General features: G+C 40.9%; 1 protein-coding gene and 1 long non-coding RNA gene across 14 annotated transcripts; one reads left to right on the top strand and one right to left on the bottom strand.

The window, feature by feature from the left end:
- Window positions 1-1453: 1453 nt before the first annotated feature.
- Window positions 1454-17341, bottom strand: TCP11L2 (t-complex 11 like 2). Of its 12 annotated transcripts, none has more exons than XM_066319986.1 (12): window positions 17075-17341; window positions 15272-16151; window positions 12067-12240; window positions 11754-11918; window positions 10679-10814; window positions 10319-10439; window positions 9371-9591; window positions 8341-8477; window positions 7141-7328; window positions 5616-5797; window positions 4658-4830; window positions 1454-4074 (listed from the first exon to the last, which is right to left on the bottom strand). In XM_066319986.1, exons 3-12 carry the CDS (start codon window positions 12200-12202, stop codon window positions 3830-3832), a joined length of 1704 nt encoding a protein of 567 aa, XP_066176083.1. In that variant the 5' UTR covers window positions 12203-12240; window positions 15272-16151; window positions 17075-17341; the 3' UTR covers window positions 1454-3829. The 12 variants fall into 12 exon arrangements, with proteins under 12 accessions (XP_066176083.1, XP_066176085.1, XP_066176084.1 ...); XM_066319988.1 differs by having other exon boundaries at window positions 15272-16142; XM_066319987.1 differs by lacking the exon at window positions 17075-17341 and adding an exon at window positions 16855-16980.
- A 203-nt stretch (window positions 17342-17544) lies between these two features.
- Window positions 17545-19966, top strand: LOC136361809 (uncharacterized). 2 transcript variants are annotated; one of them, XR_010743688.1, is made up of 2 exons: window positions 17545-19567; window positions 19750-19966. It is a non-coding gene; the product is annotated as an uncharacterized lncRNA (long non-coding RNA). The 2 variants fall into 2 exon arrangements; XR_010743687.1 differs by having other exon boundaries at window positions 19695-19966.
- Window positions 19967-21607: the final 1641 nt, after the last annotated feature.

Here is a 21607-nt window from a genome sequence, read left to right as displayed (position 1 = left end):
TCTAGTTAGTAAAAGGGAAGTCCACGTCAGCAATGTCTAGTTTAACTGAAGTCCTTTATTCTTCAAAATGTAAAGGGGAGTCTACGTCAGCAATATCTAGTTTAACTAAAGTCCTTAATTCTTTAAAATTAATATCTCAATTTGATATTGTTATTATTATTGAATGCTGTAGCTGAATCGCCTACAGATTTATTTGTTCTCCTTTACAAGGGTCGGTGCTATAGAGACATCAAAGTCCACAGAGATACGGGGAGCTGATCTGCCCCAGTTCAAGATAGAATAAGAAGCACTGGTGATCTCTGCAGAGTGCTGCGACAGTAAGGCTCCGAGATATATAGATATATAGTTATATATGTGAAAAACGAGATTCAGTTTTTGGTAGATTTTAAGAAATAGGTTTTAATAAACAGAAAAGACAATTAGGAGATAAGGAAAAAAAGTAAAGTACGGTCGGTTGGGTGACTTGGCATTTAGCCAAGTCCACAAATTGCTATTTCATAGGTTTTCTTTAAATACTCTTTTTGTTGTATTAGTTTGTTGAATATTCATATTTTTCTATAAACTAGTTTCTATATTTTAGGGACTGTTTTGTATGGCTCCTCCTTGGGTCCGCCTTTTTAGAGTATGTGTGTTTTTTGGTTATGTCTTCATTATTACTTTTAGATTGGGCTTTGGTTCGTGCTTTTTTTAGATGGGAGATGTTGATAGCTGGTGTATCAATAGCAGAGTCTTCTTTATATGTTCATTGGATGTTATTTTAGCTAAACAGACAGTTTAAGCATACTATATCATTACTACTATTATGCTTAATTTTTTTTACTAATAGTAGAAATAAAAACTTATATCTTTACCACAAAGTTATTAATCATATAGCACACATTTTGCGAAAAGACAACTTTATAGTAGTCATTTATAACATATAGCTATATGTAAATATAATAATTGGGAAGTTCTAAAAGCAGAGTGTGAGAACAGTACATACACACGTCTGCTCTGGCTCCGGATCCCACGAGTGACATTCATGGGGCTGGCCTCCACCCATCCTACACTAAAGAGGAGTAAAACATTTCAGACTCCTTCCATTTGGTTTCCTGCCTAAAGCGCACAGCCAGTGGAGTATTTAATATGTGGCAATCTATGTTTAATCCATGCAAGGCCTCTGGAGGACACAAGGGGAAGCTTGGAGCAGATTCTCACAGATGCCACCCCTGCAGTCCGCTGCCCCTCCAACTCTGCCATGCAAACCCAATACATCCTTCGTCCAAGCAGTCAGATTTAAGCAGGCACTGTTTGAATATTATTTGCACAGCTGGGTTAAAGTCACTACTCTACACTGGAGCTGCTCCTGAGAAGTAACAGCAAAACGGTCACAACAATATTAGTGGAGTCATCTGGGGCATTTAACAATCCGTTGCATTTAATAAAGTTTGTATAAATGACTTTTCGCCACTGATGGTACCACAAACAAAATTTAATGCATACAAACCCTCAAATACTTGTTGTTTTTTTTTTTAACAAAGCTACTACAGAATGGCATCTTGTTTCACAAGGACAACTTTATAGAGTAGAGGCAAGTGCATTTCAGCCTCAATAGCATAAACAGCATGCAACACATGACATTAAACAGATGCAATGTCCATGTTTGAAACATTAAAATGCATTACACAATCACTTGAAACACAGGCCATGCTATAAAATGCCCTTTACAAGTCACCTTAATTACCAACCCCCCAATAAATGCTATCTTTTGAGTACTTACTGGTGAAAACTAGTATGACAGTTTCCCCAGTTCATTAGAGCTATAGTTTGATATTTGTACAATCGAATGCATATAAAGTATTAAAATAATAAGTTCATAATCATGTGAGCAATCACCTTCACATGTTCATAAAATCTTCTTTTGGCTGAAGCTCAAAATCATGTAGGTATTTCTAAAGTTGTAGCAAATCTCTAAGATTCATTCCTCCTACCTGCTTTTGAAATGCATTCTCTTAATGATTTTGAATTGCCTACCAAAATTTCATATTCATCTGAGCAAGCCTGGCTTAACTAGTGGCACAGTTACAGTCTAAGAGTTCCTTTCTCTCAGGTTTTCCAGGAAACAGTTCCCTTTAAAATATGTGTTCGTCTTTATTTTTTGCATTGTTTTCACTAGGGATAGAACAGAAGTGCACTAGAGAAATTTCTCTAAAAAAAGGCATTTCAAAGAAAGTAACATGTACATGTACCAAAGTAACATGTACCTTAACATGTACATGTGACCAAAGTCCTTTGACACTGAAGAATAAACGAACAGAAGTAATTTCCTCTGCTAGAAAGAGTACACATTCCTATAGAAATGGACTACAAAACCACAGTGCTAATAAATGCCCTGGTTTTTTTAGACCTTTATGATAGACACAGTAATGTACATAAACAATTTGTGTGACGCATTACGCTTTTACAGGTTTTGTCTCTTCATAAAAAATAGATTGTAATATAAAATATTAAAAACAAGCTCTAACTTGTACCACACTGGGGTTTTCCATATATGCCATCTTAAAAGGAGTATTATATGGTAATATATTAAAATATTATTTTCAAGTAAATCATTAAATTCATAGACAAGAATATGTCTATAATATGTATTCCAGCACTATCTAATCCCAGTAATCTGAAATATGCAAAATAAAGCCTGTGTAAACTTAAGAATTTCACTTCCACACTTCTCAATTTCAATCCTATTCAATTCCTGTATGCAAGATTCCCAAAGCCTTAAATGGGAACTAAGTATTGGAGCCCAGTCCAAACAAATTTTAGGAGAACAGGAGCATTTCTCACACACTCCATTAAAAAGTGAATCCAATAATATTTTCAGAAATTACTAATTACTTGGGTTCTTGCTTTTGGGTCTAAGAATAGCTTGTGAAAAAATTTACTTTCTGTTGAATAAGGGGTAGTTCTTCTGTGTTACACTGTAAGGTCAGTCTTAAGTGCTTTTGGGAATAAAGGTTAGAAAGACCTAACTTAAAAATACTTAATACCCATCCATTAGGATCAAAGATCAGTACATACACATATTAAAGATTTGTATGACCTCCACTGAATAAACAAAATGCTTATAAACACTATATACAAAAATTTACTCCACCCTCACCCCAGCATCATGTTTCTTAGGTGTTTATCATTAATCTCAACTGAAGTTGAGAAGTTCTGAATGATTCCTACTTGAAGTGGTGAATGCTGCTTCTGTAACTGCTATCCTGCACACAGCCTGTAACACACTGGCATTCCTTAATGTAACAGAGGCAAACTTCCGGGTCCAGTAATTGCAAGAGTACCTGAACCTGGCCTAGTACAAACCTGGGTTTGGTTACTCGAACAGTTATGCTATCCTTTCTCCTTCAAAGTATTTTCAGAAACGTAATTGTTATCTGAGATGTTACTCTACAAAAATACAATGTAAGCATAGGACATTTTATCTACAGTTGCTTTGTCATTTCCTAATATACAGTGCTATATATGTAAATATATTTGAGTTGAAAAATAACATTGTTTTGATGGTGGCAAAACAGTAAGTACATTGCCAGCTCTTTCCCACTGTGAGTCATAATAAATGCTTGCTATGGAAATTAATAATTCACTGGCGATTACAAGTGACAATCCATTAAACAAATATTTTTCTATTAAAAATATATATGACCTTAACATTAATTTCTTTACAGTGAATTTCAGAAACTTTCTGTATACATTTTACAAGACCTTTTCCAATCAACAGTCACTGGAGTAGGCTGTTCTTAGAGATGTGACTTCCCCACTGTCTTGAATGATTAAAAAAAGGGTATATTTTTTAATTGCTAGATGTTTGTGCTTCTGTTTTCTCCATTGCTGCCTCAGGAAAAAGCAGTTTTCTAAGTATGTTTGCATAGAATGGTCCATACACTTTTTTATTGAAGTTTACAATGCTTGCATACTGAGATCCCAGAAACTCCATCTCTGTCTGAATCACAGAAAGGCCTCCTGGCATAGTAGGCATACACTTCTGAAAACTCGGAAGAGCAAGCAAGCTTCTCATGAAGAGCTGGATTCGTTTGTCTGAAATGGAAAATAAAGTATGCTCAGAATAAATGTAAACCCAAGATGATGCCACAGTCACTTTGTAAGCACCCTGCACATCAGCACAGCAAAAGACATGCAAGAATTTAAGCAACAGCTCTTTCCCAAGATTGTGTTGGGGTGGGAAACAATACTGTAAGCTTCTTGAATTTGGCTATTGCAAGGTGGACACAGCACAAACCTACTGCAACAAGTCACATTAACTAATATGAGATAGACTCAAAGGAAAAAAACAAACCCACTAGGTTTTAACCCAGAATGAACAGAAAGAAGACTAAATAACATTCTTTTTTTCCTACATTCTTCTCCAAAGTACTAGGCTGCCTAGCCTTGTCTCAACATGTGTTTTTACAATTATTTCTAGCTGTGACTAACCATGCTCTGCAGCATACCAAGAACACCATCTCTAAGTAAACAACATTTCCTTAGTGTTAGCTGAGCCAGTATTTTACTGCAGTAAGAAAATGCTTTTAGAAGATAATTAGACAGTTGATTAAGCTTGTTGGGAGTAAGTTTATAAACAGACACAAACAATTTGACAATTGGGTAGTATCTTACTTACCAATCAAGGAACAGACGGGATTATTCTTCTCAACAATATGAGCAATTTGACCCATTAAATTACTTTGCATTTCTTCACTTAGAGTGGGAAGACCTCTTTCACTTAGAGACTTGTTCACTGTGCTGCAAATCTGGACGCCAATAGCATTCAGTGCCTCCTTCAAGTCAAAACTTCTGGAAGAAACAGAAGAGCATTAAATTCTGCAGTTTCTGTAGCACAGGTTGTAAAGTGCCCTCACTTGTCTCCCTTTTATTTTCAACCTGGTCTCTGCAATGAGAATTTTCAAAACTTTTCATCTTTTGCTGCAGATTTATGTAAATCTACATATACAGGAAAATCTCTATGTGGAAGATAAAATAAGTGATTATTTATCACTTATTTTAAAATAAGTGATTATTTATCACTAAAAATAGTTGTGATTCAAATGAGAAAGGTAATTTCAAGTGTGCAGCAGTGACACTGTTCACTTTATCCTTGTGCCTACATGTTTTTCTGGGCCATGTGCACAGCATTTCCTGAGAAAAAACGGAGTGGAAAACTCTTTTAAAACACAGTCACATACATCAGATTTGCTTGTAGTACAAGCAGACAAAGAAATAGGCAGCCAAGTAACATGAACTACCTACAACAAGTTTGAAGCAACTCCCAAGAGGATTTAGTGAATGTATTGACAGTCTCTCCAGTATTAGGAGTGTATGAACTTTCCTACTAGGTTGCAAAATCTGTACATTAACGTCAAGACTACGATTTCATTAAAAATATCTACCTTTGAAAACATGTCTAACATATACTGGCCTTGTATCATAAAGGGAATATACAAAGGATTAAAATTTAGTATCTTCCTATTAGTAACAAAGTACCAGCTATGCCACTAGAATTGTTTCCAACTGTTTCCTGTTAAAAAACAGAAAACAAGCAAACAAGAAAAGCTAGAAAAAGGAGTAAAAAAAGGACTTACTTCTTGTTCATGCCTTCAAGAAGAGGAAAGGAGATCCTTTTCAGCTGGTCAGCAAAATCAGGCACATCTGCAATTGCTGCACCCACCATGTTGTTTGTTATGAGAGAAACACAAGCTATGACTTTTAATTGATTGAGCTTTTCTCTCAGCTCCTGAAGACGAACTTCATCCGTTATTAGGGTCTAGAATTGAAACAAATACTCATTTAGGAATAAGGAGGGAGAGAGACAGGAAAAGGATAGATGTAGGACATAGGCATGAAGCACTACTAGTTTTAATCACAAATACACAAACCCAGAGGAAGCAGCCACTGAAATACACTAAATATGTAGTATAGCATGAAGTGGCATTATGTGCAAGTACCAGAAGTAAACCTGTGGTGGGAAGAAAAGTAATGAGGAAACTGAGGACATGGCACCTTATTCCTCATCACTGCTGACAAATCTGCAACCAACAATTCAGCCCATGACATGGAATGCTCAGAGGATGCAGGGGACACTGTAATGACCAAGCTACAGAATATTCTTCTGGATTTGGGTGTCTTTTGAAAAAATGCCAAGATTCGCAACTGATGGATAACAATGAACAACTGTGCTTGACAACCACCAAAGCAGGTTCTACAAGTGATACATAACCTATTCCAGGCAGAAAGCCAGCTGATCATACCAAGAACATAAGTAATCCCCACAGCAAGATGTAGCTGGAGTTAATTTTAGGTTACAAAGAGTTCATCCTGAGCAGCACAGAGGCATTAACATCCAACTGTAGTTGGTAGCAATTTCATAGTATTGCAAACGAGATCCACGAGAGGACATCTGTATGTAGTTCTTAACCAAAACCATTCACAGAAAGGTTTGAGAGTGGTTTCCCTTCTGTCCACTGACTGAACACCAAGAGCATCCCTATGTATTTAGCAAATTTTCTGCCAGGCCACCCTACATGTAGCTAAGGCCCTCCCTGGAAACGCAAATTTTAGCCCTGACTGATGGCAAATTTCACATTGGCTTTCTAGAAAGTTACAGAGGTCAGTAATCAGGAACCGGAGGGAAAAACTGACCACTGAGTCTTGAAGCAACAATTTACACGCACTGAGAAAGAGCAAATACCTACTTTAGAGGCCTCAGCTTTCTACCGATTCTGCTCCAAACAGGATCCCACCAATTCCTGCTGCTGTTAGGAAAACAGGGTGCTAAAGTCAGTTCCTTTAAAGACAGAGAAAGCCAAGTACTGTCAGTACAAGGCCCAGCCTTTGACCACAGCCAAGACTGCTCTTAGGGTGGAGCTGGTGAGCTATGACTGGAAAGAGGGAGAACAACCTTCACCTTGTTCTTTTCTGGTTGTTGATTTGCCCATCTCCAATTTCAAAACTGGACTAGAATATCATCTCCGAATTCCAAATTTACTGTGCAGGAATTTAAGGAGTGCAAGAGAATATTCACTTACTGTCATCAATAGCAGGCTTATTATATCACATCAATGATTTCATATAGTTGGTAATCTGAGGACACCAAAATACATTTCTTACCTCAGGAAATGTTTTGCAATAATCCCACTGTAACAGTTTCAAGTAGCCATTGTTTAGCACCAGTGTAGGACTAATAATTGGTTTTGAACTACTATCAGCACCAGGGGATGATGAAGACTCATCAGAAATAGATGACAATTCATCTTCTATTGATTCCTTTATCCATTCTGTTGTGAGATTCAGGGCACCTAAGTATTGCAAATAGCACAGATTTACTGCATGCCTTCATCAAAATAAGCACTACCTCGAGAAAAAAAGAAAGAGTTGTATATGTAAGAGAATTCAACTTCTGAAGACTTAAACAGAGTGGACAGCTGAGTCTTCACACCTGGTAATTCTCTCAGTCACTTTCTTCCACTGATCATCTTCCACTGGACAACTCTAAATTCTACATGTCTTGTGCAAACTCGGCCACAAATTGTTAAGACTTCAGACAAGATTTTTAGGTAACAGAAGTCTGAAAATTTGAGTTCACAAAGGATTGTCTTCCCTTTTTCAGAGAAGCCACTTATCAGATAGGGCATAAAACCGAAAAGTAGAGGTGAAAGAAGATTAAAACATTTGATTTGTTGTGGTAGAGTTTTTCTCAGGCTGCATAAATGAACACCTGCAGGCCCTATCAGTGGCTTAGAGCTCCCATTTTAGAAGCCCCTGCTCCAGAAGTTAGCAAGCTTACTATTCTTCTTGGAGGATATATTTCTGAACATTGTTTAACCAAATTACACAAAGTGTGTAATAATGGATCAAGTTGACCTAAGAAATTTTGTTCAGAGCCTGACTTTTGTTTATTAAAAAATTGATCTTACCCCTTCCAGGTTTCAGGCACACTAACTGGTTTTACATGTTTACTTCACACTAACAACAGAACTGTTGTACACAGAAAAGTCTCATCTTATGTAGGGCTTCTGCATCCAGACAGCAAGAGCCACCTCTTGTTTGTTATTCAGACACCAACCAGTTTGGCAAATATAAGTTTGTCTGAAAGTGTCCCAGATTACAGACAGACAAACTTGACAGCAAGTTAAGCAATCATCCAGTGATAGCTTGCTTGTCAAAAATATATTCCCATTACTTAGATACAGACAAGAAATTTAAGTTTTCCTCTAACTTTCCTCTGCACCTTACAGAGCTTTCACGGCACGTATTTAAATAGTCTTCTTTTCAAAGAAAAGTTTAAATTAAATATAGCATGGTACATACTTGGTGTTTCTTCAAGAATTTCCTGGAATTTTGTTCTTTCGTAATCCACCAAGTTATGCCAGAGGTATGGTCTAAGACTTTTAATTGTATAATTGGCCATATCCATTTTCATCAGGTCCAAAACACGGAATATTTGCCTGAAAAGAGGAATTTAAAATTTCAGAGTTTGATTTAGTCTATTGATTTTCACCAGCACATCTGAAGCACATGTATATTATCACTTTAATTTCAATTCTGGGAGCAGTGAACTCTTTTCATTGGCATTTAAGTGTAACAGATATGTTACCTATCATCTGCAATTCTTGAAGGAGTAGTATATATAAGGGTTGGTCTAAGTTAAAGAGAACAGGACTAATGTAGCATCACTGAATGCTACAGCCCTGTTAATTTTTTCAAAAACTACATTAATTGGTGTATTTCAGCCTAAATGAACAGCTTTTGACCTTTTGGTCAGTGATTGCAATAAGAGAAACCATCCTGACCCAGTTGCTTTGACCCCTATATATACACAATAGAACAACTACCATTTACTCTTAATATTTCAGTGTACCTAAGGACCACCATTTTCTGCCCTGTAATGAAAATGTTTTACTCAATTTCAAGTAATAAGATCTTAACTAAACAGCTTTTAAATCTAAAGTTTGGCCTTCCAGAAGAATCAGGCAATTAACACTTCAGGAAGAAACTGTACAAGTGTGCTGCTTACATTCTGTAAGAATGAACAAGACAGAAAAAAAAGAGTTTCTGAAACAAAGATTATTCCAAGAGTTGTTGCCTTAAATATTTAGAGCTGCCTGGTTTCATCTAGGTATCCGATCCATTTCATTACAAAGTAAGATACACAATCTGGTTGGTGTGTCAGAGCCCTTCCCCTTTAATGCTTCAGGAAGTTTTCCTGTACTTTGACAACAGGTGTTATGCAAATTGACACAATTTTAGACTTCCTTTACCCAGCCCCCTACCTTCCACTGTCTACTACCCTTTCACAGAGGAGTTTTTTTTTCTCCAAAAACCACACTCAAATACCAACCTCAGTAACTCTACAATATTGTCAGTTGCTTTTAACTGTTTTATGTCGTTGTCTCTTATTGGAGCACATAACTTTCCCATAGTGTTGATGATATAGTTAGCTAGCCCAGGAATATCAACAGCATTGTGTTCTGCCTGTTGTCTTATAAGATCCGTATCTAGAACTTCACAGATTTGATTGTGAATCCTGTTTGCTCCAGGAGTCAGGAAGGAAAGAAGAATCTAAATTAGAGCGGGGGAAAAAGGAAAAGCTTATCAATAAAAACCAAATCACTTAAGAAACACACTTGAGTAAAATTTTAATATTCATGTCAGGTGCATATAGCTGGCAGATTATAACCAGACATTTTAAGATTGAACATTATCAAAGGTAGTGGGGAAAAAAGTTCTGCAAAAATGTTCAAAGCTAGTAAAACAAAAAGCAAGTCAACAACTACACTCCTTTAAAAGCTAGGAGGCTTCTGGGTTTTACAGGAGGCCCTGTAAAACAAATATTTTCTAACTTAAAATTCTGAAAGACATAGTATTGTGCCAGGATTTAAGGTTTGTATGCTCACCTGTGTAATAATCAAACAATGAAGTCTAAGTGGGCAAGTGCAGTCATGCTTATACTCTTGTTCATGCCCTAAGCTCACAGTATGGTTCTAAAACAGACTAGTAGACATGTAAAGCTTCGGGAAGACATGTAAAGCTTTTATGACTTCCAACTGATCACTGTGCAGTGAAGGTTGAGTGAACATGCTACTGTTTGTTTGTGGCCATATTCCTGGTTAATATGAATATACCACAAATAGACATCTATTTTCAGTTTTGAATAATCACAGCTTCACATTATAAAAGGAAGAACCAAAAGGTGTCAGCTCAGCTAAGTTAAGGGAACCCTTCAGTGAACTAAGGGGGACTCTTAGAGCTAAGCTGACAAAACAATATGGAGAAAGAAGAACATTACCTCCTTAATTTCCTCAAAGAGCTTGATAGCATGTTTGTACTCTGGTGGATCTTCATTCAGTTCTGATTCCAAATGATCCCAAAATGCCTTGTGTACAATTTGTTTCACTGTGCCTGCAAAGCTGTGGAGTAAATCAATTAGATATGGAAAAGACTCCCAACTAGCTTTTTTCCTTGTAACTCTTTTAGATTAAAATGATCACTTGTTGGGAAACACACCTCCCCAGATATTATGCCCTGCAACCACATCTTTCTTGGGTGATGGATCATCAGCTCCCAAAACACAATCTATAGACTGCTCCATTCATTTCTCCTCTCTTTCCAGCACCAGCGTTGCTTCTTGCAAAATTCAGGCTCTTACCTGTTTTGTGGGTAGTCTTCATGTTTTATGCAAAAATTTGCATTTACAGCAATTTCATGAGCTAGAGTCCAGTTTGACAGATTTCTTGTAGTGGCCATAAGTTCATCAAATGTGATAACCTTGGGAGGGCTTGCTGCTGGAACAAACAAGATCAATTCAAGCCAAATATCTGTAGCTGATAAGTACAACTGAATATACTAAAACCTAGAAATTTTACTGCTTGCTAATTGGACTCCAGTACTCTGGAAGAAGCAACCCAAGATTACCAAGTCTTTATATCTTCCTAAAACACTAACTCAGGAAACTCCCAGCTTATCAGGGGTATGTGTGTTTGTGGGGAAGTACCACACAGGCCTCAAAATATTTCAAGGAGCGTTTTCATATTTCTGCATCTGAACTAATATCTTTTTTCCTTTAAAACAGGATCTTCCATTCCACATATTTCCTACTAACTGTTTTGTCAATGCCACTCAACCAAAAGCATGGGCAGTAACAGATAGCAGATGTCCTCTATAATTTGGAGCACATGATGGTTATATTGCCTGTTGAAAAGGTTTTGAAGTTACTGACTTGCAAACCCACCCACTTAAGATCAGCAGATCTTTTATCCGCTGTGGAATATAAGTTATACTCATTTTTTTAGGAGTTGGCAGCAATGACAAAACAAACTATATTGGAAAACAAGAGCAAATTCCTAAAGTTTCTAAATCCTCAAATTCTATAATTTAATTTAGCATTTGGACGACTGGTAGCAAAGAAATACAAAGAGCCAGCTGCTAACTGCAGCTCCACTAACAAGCTTGTTTTAATGTAAGATTTCATTTACATAGATGTAAGAAGTAAGCACGGTCTGCAAATGCTTACAGACACACATGAAGCACATCTTAACCAAGGTTTTATTTCCCGTTACTCAAATTATCTTCCTTGTGCAAATGTGCGTTTTATGCTCGATTCTAATATTTATGAAAGAAAAAGATGAATTCAAGATGAATTCCATGTAACTTGATATGGTATTACAAGTATCTAAGTTACAGAAATAATTTTTAAGTGCAGGGATCAAAGAGAAGAAACCCACCCTTTGCACAAAGGCATATCTGGTTGAGTGGGAGCCTGCTACCAATGCCAAGGTTCCAAGACCATGGTGACACACTTTTCTTACACTTTCTGAAGGGAAGGAGTACACAGGGAGAGCCCCATGGATACAGCTGCTGCTGGTGTTCCACACAGAGGAGATGCACTGCTTCACAGCAGAGAGAAAGCCATGCCTCTCTCTTAATACTCGTAAACAAATAGAGAATCCCAGGTTCTACCCACAACAGCAAAGAGAAACAAGGTAAGTTAGCCTTATTGGTCCATGCACAATGCAGGTAAGGCTGAAATAGGCTTACACGCTGGGGAGCTGGGTTTGCTGGAAGAATCACTGTTAAAGCTCTGCCGGGAATATTCCGAGTCGCTGGAAGAAGCTGTGCTTTCCGAGAGGCGCGAAGAATCTGAGTCACTGTTCTGGTCATCATTGAGAGGCATTCTGATTCCCTTTACCTTGTTTACAAAGTAAACAAGACCTGGAAAAACAAATACAATCCCCATAAAACCAGCACTTCATTTGGTTTGTTTCTCAAAGTCAGCTACAGATCATTTTACTGTGAATGAAGATCAAGTAGTTGCCTTTCCTAAATGGGAAAAGCAAAGGAAAGGATCTGGCTTGATGTGCAGAATCATAGTTATCAACAAATTATCCCTGTTCTGTAAGACAGCTTTGTACCTTCAGCTATTCTATACTTCAGTGATTATGCTGGAGACCATCCCTAAACTGGCTGTATTTTAAGAAATGAAAGACTACCCACAGGAACCCCTGAAGCTGCTGTTGCAAGACTTTTGGTAGCTTTCAATGTCCATGAAGGCATCTCATGATGTTACCATCCCCTGCCTGACTTGACAAAGAAGTGGTGTTTAGCAATGTGTTTCCTTCCACAAACAGGCTGCACTGAGGGTAACGACGGTGAAGCAAACACAGAAGTTGCAGGGGGAAAACAAACAAGCAATTCAGAGTATTACATTTCTGACAGGGTGTAGCTGAAAGTCTGGCCTGCTGCTTTAGGAGGGTCTGTGCACAGAATCAGATCAACGATGGCACAGACCCAAACCCCACTCCTCCTAGGGATGAAGGTGGATGGGTTTTCTGGTTGAAGCCGCATGGCAACTCTGAGCCTCTAACATTCCATTTAGCACAGACAACAACCTCCACTGAGAAGTGTTGTGCTTCACAGTGTTTCTGTCTATGTAAAGAAACTGCCTCCCAGGCAGATAATCTGCAATTGTAGAAAACGTGGACAGCTGTGCAGTGTGATACAGATGATTAACAACTGCATGACAGGAAGTGAAAAATATGTTCATAATAATACTAAAATGAGAAGCTGGAAGTCAGCTGTAATTACTACCAAAGGAATTTGGCCCAGATACCAAAAATAGTGTCCATCTCTGACTATGGCCATGAAGCATTCTGTAGTGGACTTCATGAAGAGACATAGCCAGCAATGGTTTCCATCAGCAAATTTAACTAATATATAACTTCATTTATTATTAAACCACATCTACTTCAGTAGGCAGGGAATACAACACTTTGCAACTGCTGAACTTGGGGGAAAAAAACCCCACTTTTGGCAATAAACAATATTCTTTGTCCGTACTTATGTGAATCAACACATTGTGGTCCTGGGATAGATAAAAGGTAGTGAAAACGATGATTTCTTTATGCTGGCACCTAGTTACAGCTTGGGTACCAACTCATCCTGAATCGGCCTTTATAACTTGATAAGCTACTACACTGAGGAGCGAGTGCTCCGCTGTTAATTGAGATGATTAACATTTCTTAAGTGTATGTTTACTCTTCCTCCTCTCTCAAGAGGAAAGAGGATGCACTTGAGCACCTTATTTATGCCATACTTTACACTGGGTTTTTTAGGAGAAGAATTGGTCACATTAGCAAGAACACAACTATCAGTTTATCACTTTACTGGAGAAGCCAGTAAGAGACACTTGACTAGAAGACAGAGGTCATGCATTCAGAACTGGCAGCATCACCTGTGATCCTAAGCATCATAACTCTTATTAGAACAGCAATTTTATAACTTCTAACACACAGTATTTAAAACAGGATTGACTAAACAAGATGGAGTTGCAAGAGAACCTAAAAAGCCCAAAACGCAGATATTTCAGTTTGGAAAGTGTATTTAAGTTACAATTAGAAATGGGTCACTAATTAATGCTAGAGGAGAAACACTACTTTTTCAATTAAAATCTGTGTTACAGATCTCAAAGTTAGTGCTGACCAGAAACTAGTTGTGACAAACTGGTTATAGAACCTACTCGAGGTTCGTAATTTTGAACTGCTCAAATACAGTAACACTGTACTGAGCCTGCAAAGTTTTTATTACCCTCCTACTATTTTTCTTTTTATCAATAGAAGAACACTATTTCCAGGCTTTAATCTTGTGTAACACCCCTTTATTTCCACGCAAATAAACTCCATTCTGGAGTTCCATAACTAAACTCCAAAAGATTCATGTTGAAGCACATCATCCATCGAAAGATTTGACTAATGTCGTTTGCACTGTAGTGGCCCAAAGTCTTGCAAATCACTTCTGAGTGTGAGCACTCATGTGTCTTCTTCTGAGTGTGAGCACTTCATGGTGTGTCTGCTGCTTCAGTTCACGTGTCAAGAACATGGCAGAAGGTAAATGACCATTAAAACCCCAAATGCTCTCACGCAATTTACACATCATCATTTAATGAACTTCCTCTTACCTCTAGGTATGACAATGTTACTAAATATTCAGCTTGGCAAGGTGCTGCTGAGAGAAGCACTAAACCAGTCATGAAGGTGAGTCAGCACTGCCATTTTCCCCCCCATCATGATTTCCAAGAAGATCAAGTAGTTGAGGTAGAATTAGAACTCTATCCACACTAAGTTTCTAAGTACTAGCCCCAGCAAAGGAGCTTTTGGCAACAAATAGTTGCATTTCAAAGAGGCCCATGGCATTTTTATGTATCAAGACCATACCTGCTCCTAAAACACATGCACACATGAAGATAGCAGAGCTGTCAGTAGAGTGCTTCAGAAGGCTTAATTTAAGTAAGAAGTTTCAACACTGCATCAGGAGATGACACTCAAAAAACCACTGCAATCTTTTGCCACACTAAATACATTTCCTAGTAGAATGCTTCAAACACAATGGGAAGTAAGAAAGGGTGTGCTTTGCAGATTCAGAACACTATTGCTAAATTCTAAGTTTAAAAGATAAACACATCAAACTAAACATATGTGAATATATACGCAGAACCTGCAGGGGCCATCTAAAACACTTAGGCAAAAATACAGTCATTGAGCATATGAAAGGTTAAGTGCAAACCAAAAATGGCATTTATAATTAGTACAACAACAGACAACTGAGTGACCTGGTCTTTGCTTTATAGCATACATTGGAAGAGCTGATTTTCCATACATATTTGTAGACAGCACAGAAGTTCTCATTAATAACTAATGGCAAAGCTCATTCAGAACTTTGAATTAGTATAATGGTCACATAAAAATACCTCAAAAAGCCCTTCAGCCTTGCAAGATCTCTTGCTCACCATCTTGAAGAAACAATACCATTTTGTTATTTATTTGTGCATTAATTACTACATGTTAGCCTGTTGTTTTAATACACATTAATATCCCACTTGCTCTATTAAAGGGTCAGCCAGAGGTTACAATCTGCTTTACTCTGCTGCATTAAAGACTGTCCACATTTACATTTATATTACGTTGGACACCATTACAGTGGGCTTCATCATACCATTTGCTGTCTTTCAATCAGTACCATACAACAGGGTTTTTAAAGATAAACTCTTTTCAGAGACCAAGCAAAAGTATTTTCTAACATTTACCAAACCCCAAAATTTTAGCTAATTTAACAATGAAGGAAGAAATTCTAACATTGCTGCTATTAGGTAGGTGGAGATTGTTCTTTTTAGTAAAAAGAAAACTAATACAAAACTGTAGATGCTTCAAGGCATCTTCATCTTAAGTGGTTACTGCATCACCCAACTCGATTTTTAGTTTAGAACTTATCAAGACTGCGAGATCAGGTTAGTTTTAGAAGACACAAACACAATTTTATTCCTGAAGGTTTGCTTTAGAACTTATTTTATGAAACACCTGGGGTGAGGAAGGGAGAAAGACAGTTTCACAGCTTGTTGGATTTTTTCTTCAGATACCATCTTCAAGAAAAGGTTTTCCACAGCTCTGCTTTGTTCAAAGGAAGAGCGCATGGACACAGAGACTTATGAGTGCTCTGTCCAGTTTTACCACTGTGAAGGTCTCAACTTTGTTTATTCTGCTGGGCACACATTCTTACTATATTCAAGCTGGCACCGACTGAATCTCATTTGGTCTCGAGTTTCCCTTTCAGCTACTCCACCTCTGTCAGCACTCGCGACACCAGAACAGAAAAGAGCCTTTGTTAAGAGTTACTTGCATTTCCTCCCGCCTCATTTTTCACAGCTTACAAGCCGACATTTCTTCCCTTTAGCTTTCTAGTTCCACAGCTCTTCCCTTTGAAGTGACGCTTCTGCTCGGGAAAGCTTAAAAAGCGGTACGGGCGAGCGGAGAGGCGGCCGAGCCCCCGATGGCTGCCCGGACAGAGCGGGGACGCGCCCGCGGCGGCTGAGGGGAGCCGGGGACACCCTGCCCGCTCCGCTCCTCCGCGGGGACAGCGGCACTGAGGGCAGCCGCCGGCTCCTCCTCTTCCTCCATCTGTTTGGCTGCCTGTCTCCTCCTCCGGCCCCATGTTTTGAACAGTTAGCAAAGGCAGCAGTTTGGCACTCGCCGACCAAAACAAACAGCGTTTCCAAGGACAGGCCCGCGGGGAGGGAGTCCGGGGGAGAAGCCAGGAGGGAAGGCTCCCTGTCAGCCCCAGTGAAGGCGAGCCCGGGCACCCGCCCCTAAGCGGCCAGGCTCCCCGGCCCCAGGGAGATGTCGGGGTGCCCTGCCCTGCTGACCGGGGCCGCACAGAGGACCTGCGGCTGTCCCGGCGGGGCGGATCGTCCAGGCGGACACTAAGGGATGGCCAAAGCCGAGGACACACAGGGCAAGTGGAGAACTACGGACGCAGCGCAGGAACTGCGAAACCCACCTGCTGCAGCGGCTGCCCCACCGGGGCAGTAGAGCCACGGGCCAGTGTATACCACCTCCCTGCCACCCACACCGCACAGGGGGTGGCAGCCCCCGAGGCAGCGCAGACCCGCACTCACCCCGCGGCTCATCGCCCAGCGTGGCCGGACACCCCGCCGGTGTCAGCTCCGGCCGGCCAGAGCAGCCCTGCCCTGCCCCGCTGTCCCCAGCCGGTCACTCACCGCTGCCCCTCGCCGTCCTGCGCGGCGCTCACCGGGGCCGCACGCAGCCCCCCCACAGATTTAAAGACCCAGCCCGGACTATTAGTGTCTTCCTCGGGCACGTCCATCTCTGACGGTGGAAGGGGGGAGGTGTGTCATCTTTTCCTGCGTGCCAGCGGAGAGTTATCCGGGCCGCTTGGCCAACCTCCTCTTATGCCCGTAGAAACTGCCCGTATCTCCTCATTCGACCTGCGACCGGGCACTAAGCGTGGAGAAGCATGAGGCGAAGCGGGAATGTGCTTCGGTGGACTCCCCCAGGCTGGGAATGGGCCGTGCCGGGGCGCGGGGGGTAGGCCGGGGGACGGGCCGGGCGGTGTTTACGGAAGGGCCCCGTCCGCATGGCCCCGCCCCCGGGCCGCCTGAGGGACGGGAGCGCCGAGCCCGTGGAGCCCGGCTGGTGGGGAGAGCGGCTGTGCTCCGCAGGGCACGGGGCAGCTCTGTGTGCCTGTCTTTGTGCGCTGCGCTGCAAAGGGAGCTATAACTGTGTTCCTGCCCTGGTTTCCTTACTCTGTCGATTGGGGTGGTGAGGCGCCCCTCCACGCGCCATCTTGGTCCCCCACTGCCAGTGCAGCTTCAGGGGAGCCAGCCGGGGCCGTGCTGAGTTTAGTCACCCGTCTCCCTCATGGCTGTGGTGTCCGGAGGCCTGCTGAGCGCCCGCTGAAGAACGCTGCATGGGGCAGTGCAGCACTATCATTATACATGCTTTGCTTATTGCTGTACTGACCTCACGCAGCGGCAGCTTCACACAGCCCATCGGGCCAGCAGTACCTGTCGGAGTCATCACCTCCTCCTGTCACGGGAGCTCCGTGCCGCTGCTGCCTCACCCACCGGGAAGCACGGAGGGCAAAGCGCCGGCAGTCATCCCTGAGGCAAGGCCTCACTGACGCCGGTCTTGCCCATCGTGAAGACAGAGCTCCCCTTCCTGCCGATCACCTTTAGCACACGCGGTGAACTACACAGAATAGGTGTATTCGGGTAGACCAAATCCCACTGTAGGTCCCTTTAACCTCTGCTATAAAATCGAGGGCTTGAAGCAGGGAAGGGAATTTGGCCAGCTGGAGAGGGAGCGCTTGCTTGCAGTGATGCAGAGCACCTGTCTGCCCGGCCTTCAGAGACATTCAATGGGATTAAGTCCAACAGCCTAATCCAATAGCTTCTATAAAGAAGATGATGTTTTAAATAACTGTATTTGCACTACTTTACCCCACTTTGTGCATGTCACATGACAAGTCTGAAAGAGGCTCAAAAGGGCTTGGAGAAGACTGTGGTGGTATATAGATAGGCTGCTTTGTACAGACCTGTTATAACTTCCAAGGACATAATTTTTTACATCCGTTTTTGCTTAGACACAATCTGAAATGTGGGAAAAACATGAGGTTTTGCTGTGATGGCTGCTGACACTTCTATTAATTAACCAGCTACAACTGCACAAAGAGTACTTGCAAAAACACCAGGTGATTCAGGGTCCGTTTTGTGTCTCCGTGGACTGGCAGTTGTGGAAACCTGTGCTGCTCAGTGGCCTAGATTTCCACAGGGAGGGAAAGGGGTCAGCCTCATCAAATGAAGTAGCTTCTAAATACTGATATGAAAGATAACTTCAGGGGGAATTGTATCTCAGGGATACCACCTAAATCATGGAGTAAGAAATGTGATTCCAGTAAGGGATGGCTTTAAAGCAATTGGTTTTTTCCAGCTATAGCAGTGTTGTTCTCTTACAAGCACACCAACTGTTTTGGAGCCCATTCTTAAGTGCTTTGCTTGCTCTATCTATCTATCTATCTATGATATCAGAGATGTATGTACAGCTGAGGCACCAAGGACATGCTTTGAGATTCTTGTCCAAAAGCCAAGAATGAGTTAGACACTGCAGTACTCAGCACTTCACCTTCTTTTTGGTTTCAATTATTTCCTGATCCAGGGGCAATGAAGCTATAGGCCACTATACAGATCTTGAAGTAGATTACCTGCTGGAGAGATTTTCTCCACAGAGAAATGCTGCTCATTTCTCATTTTCTGGTGTCCCCAATGTCAGCCAGAAAAATAATTGTACAGCCTTTAAATTTGTTCTGCTCAATTAACAAGATCAATGTCCTTGTGTCTTATATAGCACATGCATGTATGTCTGGATTTGGCTGGGATAGAGTTAATTTTCTTCCTAGTAGCTGGCAAGTGGTGTTTTGGATTTGTTTTGAAAACAGTGTTGATAACACAGGAAGGCTTTCGTTACTAGTGAGCTGTTCTTACACCAAGTCAAGGCCTTTTCTGCCTCTCACTCCACCTCAGCAGCCAGGAGAAAGGTGCACAAGAAGTTGGGAGAGGACACAGCTAGGACAGCTGACCCCACTGACCCGAGGGAGGTTCCATACCATATGACATCATGGTCAGCAATAAAACTGCGTGAAGATTGGTGCAAGGGCACAGCTTGGGGACTAGCTGGCCATCAGTCAGTTGCTGGTGAGAAACTGTTTTCACTTGCATCACTTGTCTTTCTTGGCTTTTATTTACCTCTTTGTTATTTTCATGTTTTATTACAATTTAATTTTTTTTTCAATTATTAAACCGCTTTTTTCTCAACCCACAGGTTTTCTCACCTTTACACTTCTGATTCTTTCCCTCATTCCACTGGGGAAATGTAGGATGAGAGAGAGCAACTGTGGTGCTCCTGGATGGAGCTAAACTACAACAAAGACACACATTTGGAATTTTGACTAGTGTCTCAAGTTGACTTTAACTCTTGGCTTTTCACTACAGAAGCACTGTTAATTGAAATGAAGGACTAGATTTGTGCCCACTCTTTGCGGCAAGTTGGCTTGTAACCTTCCTTACTGTTACCAGTAAAACTGGCAAAGACAATTGCCTACAAATGCCTGCAATTAATGCTCTGCTTTATCCAGCAAACAGCAAGGTATCTACTGAATGGATAAGATGTGCAGCTGCATTTGGCCCCGTGGGTCAGAAATGTCCCAGTATGTGGCTAACTCATGGTTAGTGTGGGAGGAGAGGGAAAGGGCAAGGCATGCTATAGTTTATGCCAGGGCTCATGACAACTAAGTTGAGAACAGAACTTCAAGTCACAAGACATTTTTCCCTAATCCTAATAACTGAGCCAGGCAGACTGGTGTTAGTGCTAACAGATGGGCATTAAGACTCTGGGTTGACTGAGATCATCAGGCCCAGATTTGATAATAGGCTCAAGGTCAAAACAGAAGGACTACAAGGCAGGTGTAAGGATGCTTTCTCAGCTTGTTTTTCTGTGGAGTCTCCTCTGTTCCAGGGAGAAATAAGTCTTGTGACAGGCAAACAGGGTTGCTGCTTCTCCCTGCTGAAGTATTTGTCTTCAAATTCACACAGAGATAAAACAGAATATTGACACTTCTGAGAGAAAATGGTGCACCAGTAGCTTCCCCAACCACACCTGTCTGCTGTGCCTAGCAACTTTACCACCCCAGCAAACTCCTAATGCACACTCCCCTCAGCACTAGCATTTGGTCTTTCTGTACAAAGGAAATAGAATTTGATCCACAGTGTCAAATACAACAAAAAGCTATTTGTAGAATGGTACTCTTGGTCAAAAATAGCTCGAATTGGTTCCATGGTGAGAAAAATCTTTAGGTAGTACACTGCTAGCATTTTCCTTGTCACTACCAAGCAAGAAAGCAAGAGAGGGAGAAATAGTGACAGTTACCTACGCTGCCTTACTCCCTGAAATAGATCTATATTACTTGATGCTTAACACTGATGATCCTCTTGATTATTCTGTCTGGTGAAGTCCATATGGCTCAGTTCTTACAGTAAACTCTAAAATAAATGGCTTCAGAGCTAAAATCCTGGGTCTTAGGGTACCGCTACAAATCCTAGCCTTTCTAGGCCCTTCCTAAACAGAAATCTAATATCCCCTTCTCTTAAAGTGTGAGACAACGAAGGCTGTGGTTAGATGTTCATGGTGGAAACTGCTCTTGTAGCTTTCCCAGGGTGCTTTGTTTGCTGCTGAAGATTTCTACTCTCATTGTATTGAGGAAGACAGATTATTATGAAAGTTCCTCAGCTCCTCTAGTGCAAGCCCCCCTCAGACCAGCTTCAGCCACCTCTGGGATATATTTAAGATAACCTCCTGACCCCATGCAAGCTCTCTGTTACTTTTCAGGGTCAGGGCAACAAGTTCTGTTGCAGTGCCCGTAACCTGCCGTTACTCCAACATCCTGTGCATTTGACAGAATTGTGCTAACAAAATGCCTGAAACAATTCACTATAAATTCTCCTCTGACCACTCATTCTAGTAGTTACTAGAACATCATGTATAGACTAAACAGTTCAGTTCATCCTAAGTCTTGGCAGAGGTGCAACTCTGAGAAGCTAACATCAGGGGCTGTGATCCTTCTGACTTTACAAATCACTGTTTCTACATAATACTCATTATAAAATTTATTTTTATGCCTATATATATGTGAAGGAAGAATATACTGTAATCAAAGGAAAGACCAAGAAAAGAAAACG

Source organism: Sylvia atricapilla, chromosome 5 (assembly GCF_009819655.1).
Source record: "Sylvia atricapilla isolate bSylAtr1 chromosome 5, bSylAtr1.pri, whole genome shotgun sequence".
Lineage (NCBI taxonomy): Eukaryota > Metazoa > Chordata > Aves > Passeriformes > Sylviidae > Sylvia > Sylvia atricapilla.
Note: the sequence above shows the minus strand (reverse complement) of the source record. Positions and strands in the feature narration are given on the sequence as shown.